This window comes from Lampetra planeri, unplaced genomic scaffold, assembly GCF_965212315.1.
Source record: "Lampetra planeri unplaced genomic scaffold, kcLamPlan1.2.h2 scaffold_1794, whole genome shotgun sequence".
NCBI lineage: Eukaryota > Metazoa > Chordata > Hyperoartia > Petromyzontiformes > Petromyzontidae > Lampetra > Lampetra planeri.
This window is the reverse complement of record NW_027614534.1, coordinates 3,879-10,011: the sequence shown is the minus strand read 5'-3', so window position 1 is coordinate 10,011 and position 6,133 is coordinate 3,879. Positions and strand designations below refer to the sequence as shown.

The following is a 6,133-nucleotide window of genomic DNA, read 5'->3' as shown; positions in this document are numbered from 1 at the left end:
TCAGCTGGGCAGGTATCGCTGCACCTGTGAAGGACCTGTGGGTGCAGCCTGGAGAATATGGCGAGACAACACATGACCCTACTTGAAGCTCCAAATAATTGGTTTTAAAAGTGGCATAGGCCACCAGTGACGTCAGTGCTCTGTCTTTTCTGAGTGTGTGTCTATGATCTGGTTAGTTTCAGGGGAAATGTCACATTTAAGTGAAGATGGTGGTTCGGTTTGAGCTACAATACAAACTTTTGTTAAGGTGAGGTTTGAATTAAACATATGACTTTATTATAATTAGGCAACCCTTTGCCATGATGGTTTTGAGCATTCCTATCCTGGGAGATTGAATACTTCAACACAGAAAGTAGGTCCAGGACTTTGTAGATTACCCATACAGTAGCCCCATGTGTGTCAAAATGCCCCATCGCATTTTGCGAACTGCAATCTCACTACAGCACAAAGCCACAGCAGCCTGTGAGGACGCCCTTCGGTCTCTGGTAAGAAACAAGAGGCACTCTGAACCTCCAGTGATGTGGAAGGCAGCCCACATACTACAGCAGCACTTGACTTTGGGGGTTTCAAGGTAGGAGAGAGGAGGTAACAGAGGGGACTGCATGGCTGTCCCTTCCAACAGACCATCTAGCTGCCTGGGAGGATAGGGGTCTGAGACGTGCCTCTGGATCTCCTGAACCCCTGAGGAGGCCTCCAGATGTTCAGGCAGGGAGGGGAAGCGCTGGCTGCCACACAGAAGTCCCGGAGGCTGTTGGGCCCCTAAGAATGACAACTGAGGAGGTCTGAGTTCCACAGAGGGCAGATGTGGGGGCTCAGCCTCCGGCGACATGGACATGGTGTCATCTGAGGCCACAGTGACGTGGATCCCGCTGGACAGGGAGTCCTTGGATTTGTGATTGAAATCAGAGTCTGGGCTCTGTGAGAGAAAAGAGACAGGGTTAGGAGTCAGAGGCAGACGAAGCTACGTGATCCCACAATGATCAAACATCCACACAACAGGAAATTCTCTACACGACCTGCAGCAACGAGGCGGTGCAGTCGATCGGCGGGACAGTGTGGACGGTTGGTGCTCCTGTGCTGAACAGGGTGGAGGGGTGAGGAGTGTGAGGGCTGGGCGACACAGCGCTGTAGGCCGGAGGCACCGGAGCCATCTGCCTCTGGAGGAGTTGCAGGATGACATTGATATCTGCTGTCATCCGGGTCTCCAGCCTACGTGAGATAGCAAAAAGCAAAAATGACAGAGGTTGAGTAAATGCATCAGCTGTATTCATTGTTCAGGTACTCAACGGCCTTGCATGCCTTTTCAATCTGTGCCCCGGGTCTCTCTCTTGCGCTCACACACATTAACAGATAAGGTAATAAAGTGCACATGACTTGAGTTCTTAGAACTAGTTTCCATTTCTTTCTGCCCTGTTCCCTCTTATCTTCATCTAGAACAGTGTGTGAGCAGCCAGCTGGGAACTGATATGCAAACGCAGCAGTAGGCGGATGCTCTGTCTTAACATGTAGACAAACACAGAACAACAGCAGGGGGTATAGCTCAGTGGTAGAGCATTTGACTGCAGATCAAGAGGTCCCCGGTTCAAATCCGGGTGCCCCCTTCTTTTGAATCGTTCATCCGAGCTCACCGGTTTAACTGAGACTGCAGCAGCTCAAGTCTGGATTCCAATTCACTTGGACGATCCTCTGCACAAGGCGGAGGGTGAAAACTGCCCCTGACCGATGATGGCCGTCTCTGGTTCTCTGAGAACTGGCTGGCTCTGCGCTCGGACCAGTAGCCGTACAGCCCCGACATGCTCACGGGGGCAGCTCCTGTGCAGAACGAGACAAGTTCTTTCACCCTTCTGAGATATTCATGCACTTACATCCATTCAAGACATGGCTGAACTGTCAGGGAGATATGTCACCACGGTAACCTGATGCGGTAGAACCTCTGAGGAAATGGAATGGTGCTTCAGCAAACCGCTGAATTTTTTAGCATAAATGACTCATGAAGTGATCATGGACCCCCTGATTCCTCACCTGGGTACGGTGGACCTCCGAGGTCTCCGAGCTTTCCCATCCCAGCTGAGGGGTCCACCATGAGGCAGACGGTTGACCACTGCAGGAGGATAGTCTCTGGTGTCTCCGCCGGGGGGGGTACAGCTCTCCTTTGCTATGTCCCACAGGCTTCATCTCCTCATCGCTTGAATGTGAGCAGACACTTCCACTGCTGCAGAGGTCCTCCCAGTGGGATCCTGCCACCATGGCACGGTGGTTGGCCATTGGACAGGACTGAGAGTCCTCCCGGTCCATGCCGTCTGCAGACGGAGGAATGAAATTAGCCATCTTACAGAACAAATACACACAGTTGTGTACAAATATACAAAAACTGACCCTTTTACGCACCATTCCTTACTCACCTGGCCGGTTGCGACGACGCAGAGAGCGTCTCCGGTGTCTTGTCTGCCGGTAGCCACATTCAGAGTCCCTGCCTGGGGTTGTCTGGTTAACTCGATCTGCCTGATACATATCAGCGTCAGTAATTCAAATAATACACACCAAGGAATGGAACATTCCATTCCATGTCACACTCTCCCTATTCTTCTGTTAACGGTTCCAGCTAATCACTGTGTTTCCTTTATATTATTTTCAGATATGACAACAGACAACACAAGTTCTTGTTGGCCTTCAGGGGATATCAGGGCTGCAATCACCACTGGGACGTTTAACATTGCCCTCTGGTGGCACTCACATCTCTCAGGTTAAACGTGACCTCCAAATTATTCCAGAACATGTCGGCAAAGTCCGGATACATGTCCAGCACCTCCAGCAGGTCATCCCTCAGGATTTTGTGCAGGTCACAGTAGGTCAAAGCCCTGACATCAGCGCTGGATTTCCCCGACCGCCCATATAGGCTGATGGATTCACCAAAGATGTCGTTCTTTCCTGGAGAAAAAGAAAAACGTGTTCACTGACAGCTGTCTGCATATTAGCAGACTACTTACAGTCACAGTGAAGCGTGATAGGATGAAGGAAAAACACCACAGCGATACGGATCCTCAACAGCACGGCACAAATGACACAAGTTGTCACTGCTAACACAGTTGAAAAAGAAATGACCTAGGGAGCCTGGATTGGAGTGCCGGACGCATTGGTGATCAATACCGCTGTGGAATGGAAGTGGAGCTGTGCCCAAAGACCTCTGGCAAAGCAACACAGCACACAAAGAAATCTGAGTGTCCATGGTGTGAATGAGAGACATGAGAAACAAGCGTACCGAGTATGGCCACCACCACATCGTCTCTGAGGATCTCTATGGAGCCCCTGGAAATGAAGTACAGGGCGGTGAGAATGTCCGCCACTGTGAACCAGAGTGTCACCTGGCGGCGCATGGGTGGTCTTGAATCGAATGGCCAAAGCCCGCAGACATCCTTTATTGGCACCCTCGAAAGGCTTTGCAGTTTTGCAGCAAGCTGCGGTTCAAATGGAGGCAGATGTCTGCCTGCAGACACTCAGGGAAACCCTTCAAAACCTGCAGAGAGGAAGATGATATTAGACATTCTTCATCTCAAAATATGCAACTGACTCTGCTGGGTTGAGCCCATAAGTTCCAGCTGATTGTCTACTGTCACATGAAAGTGTATCTGACTGCAGCCTGAGCTCAGCAGCCAGTTGATGCATGTGATGAATAGAAAACACTTCATTTGTGTTGTGGATCAAGTACAAGCATTTTGTCATTTAAACATAAAAGAAGGAAACCAGAATTGTACTTCAAGGCCTTTTCCATCAGTTCACTGGAGACTTTAGGAACAGTAGAACAGTAGTAGAAGTACATCTTATATCAGCTTACAATTACAGAATAAGAAGAGCAGATCATGAAAGAAAAACTCAGGGGGCACCCAGATTTGAACTGGGGACCTCTTGATCTGCAGTCAAATGCTCTACCACTGAGCTATACCCCCCCACAGAAGGGGCAGTTGTTCTGTTTCAAATCAATAAGTAGGTATATACATCCATCCTACTCACTGCATTCATGTCAATGCCATTGGTGTAGGACCAGGCGTGTTGAAAGTACTCCTCCAGCCTCTGCCGGAGGCCTCCCGGTATCTGATGGAACCGGATGAACTCTTTGACCCGCAGCATCTGAGTGTGGTATCGGGCCGTGCCTGAGTACAGTCGCTGAATGATAGCGGACACGTTCCCAAAGATGCTGGCATACATCAGAGCTACATGAGGGGGACGAGGGAAGAACAATTGTCTGTTAGAAGCGGATCGTGGAATCGGCTTCTTTTATAACGGATTCCTTGAAAATAAAATATCCAAGAGTTTTTCTTTGGATTATATGTCAGAGTAGATAGTATTTCATCTGCAGGCCTACTCACATCCAATGAGCATGACACAGATGGAGAAGATCTTCTCTGGGTTGGTGTTGGGTGACACGTTGCCAAAGCCCACGCTTGTGAGGCTGCTGAAGGTGAAGTACAGGGCTGTAACATACTTGTCTTTGATGGAAGGGCCAGAGCCTGCGTCGCTGTCATTGTACTGTTTGCCGATCTGCTCGGCCAGATTGTCCAACCAGCCGATTTTCATGGTTCCGATGCGGGCCGAGCGCTCGACGTTACCGATGGCGTACCAGATACAGGCCAGCCAGTGAGCGATCAGGGCAAAGGTACACATGAGGAGGAAAAGGACCGCAGCGCCATACTCTGAGTAACGGTCCAATTTCCTGGCCACTCTCACCAGCCTCAGAAGTCGGGCCGTCTTCAGTAATCCAATAAGAGTGGTCGTATGCGGCTGAGGAGAGAGGTCACGTTAGCAAAATCCAGAAACGTAAAAACAACTGTGATACGAACGCTGACTCCAAGTTTCTGTCTCACCTCTTCAGAACCAGAACGGAATATGAGTAGATCGAAGGGAATGGCGGCCACAATGTCGATGAGGAACCAGCCCTTGAAGTAGTGCTGTGCGATACGTCCAGGGTGACTCACCACCTCGTCATTCTGGTTGACGTAGGTGGTCCTGAAGTTGATGAGGATGTCCACGATGAACATGATGTCCACCACCAGGTCCACCACGTTGAGGGGGTTGCAGGTGTAGCCGCAAGTTCTCCTCCTGTCCTCCTCCACCTCGTTGAGAAGGAAGGCGGCCGAGTACGGCGTGAAGATGGCCGTGTAGATGACCAGCAGCAGGATGACCCAGTCCCCATACCGCCTTGAAGGGACTGTAGTGAAGGATGGTCCATCTGTGGATACGTGGGGCCTGGAGCTTGTACTCTGGCAGCACGTCAGCGCCGAGAGACAACACCTAGGGAAGAGGCAGATATTTGGGACACGTTCGTGTTAGGAAAACACATTCAATTGTTCCTGTGTATGAAATGCACAATACAAACGAAGCTGTCTTGTCTGGTCGCCCAGTTGAAATTGTCAGAAGAAACCTTCCAACCCCCTCTGCTCCCTCAGCGATTTGTCACAGTTTGTGAAAGTCATGAGAATTAAGTTCCCACTGACCCGGTCTGACGATGAAAGCCTGCATGTTCCGCTTCTCAGCCTGGCGTCGACCAAAGCAGCTGAGGAGAAGGTTCCGCCAAAGCCCATCGCAGCTCTACCTGCTGGTTTTGTAGTCCACATCTATTCTCCTGCATCGTTTCCTTTCCAGGTTTCCAGAATCTCTGCTTCTATCGTCCCTGATCTGTCAGGCTCTTCTCTCTCTGTCCACTTTATAAGCCGAAGAACTCACCAATGCTGTTTTAAAGAGACCACTGCATCACCTGCTCCATGTGACGTGGACCATGTGACCCCCCCCCCCCCTCCCTAACAGCAGTCTGCCCTCTTGTTCACCAAAATAAGTGCTCCCATTGATTGGGTGCCATGTCGACAAGTGAATTATTCTCACTAAAAGAGGTGTGATGTAAGATCAGGACTCTGTGTGGTGTGTGTCCTCTCTGTATTTTGCTGCAGCACTGACTGAGCTGCATTTATATTGATACATCGTACTTCAACCGCTTTAAAACGTTGCCTGATTGACCCATATGTTTCCTGACAGGGCAGCAATGCATCATCAGGAGCCAGTCGAGGCTCAGTGTCTTGTCTAGGACACCTCACGATGGTAACCTGATAACCAGTAACGCTCTGAGCCACAGCGCCCAACAGCA

General features: G+C 50.2%; 1 protein-coding gene and 2 non-coding genes across 3 annotated transcripts; 1 reads left to right on the top strand and 2 right to left on the bottom strand.

Moving 5' to 3' along the window:
• Positions 1 to 5,576, bottom strand: LOC144739932 (voltage-gated inwardly rectifying potassium channel KCNH6-like). The gene is given in 16 exon segments (XM_078622814.1): positions 1 to 35; positions 625 to 916; positions 1,017 to 1,209; positions 1,629 to 1,812; positions 2,081 to 2,138; positions 2,140 to 2,300; positions 2,403 to 2,502; positions 2,735 to 2,928; positions 3,260 to 3,338; positions 3,340 to 3,426; positions 3,428 to 3,514; positions 4,009 to 4,208; positions 4,365 to 4,776; positions 4,860 to 5,183; positions 5,185 to 5,286; positions 5,490 to 5,576. Coding segments are annotated over 16 exon segments (2,595 nt in total).
• TRNAC-GCA (transfer RNA cysteine (anticodon GCA)) lies at positions 1,530 to 1,601 on the top strand. Its single transcript has one exon. It is a non-coding gene; the product is annotated as a tRNA-Cys (tRNA).
• Positions 3,873 to 3,944, bottom strand: TRNAC-GCA (transfer RNA cysteine (anticodon GCA)). Its single transcript has one exon. It is a non-coding gene; the product is annotated as a tRNA-Cys (tRNA).
• Positions 5,577 to 6,133: the final 557 nt, after the last annotated feature.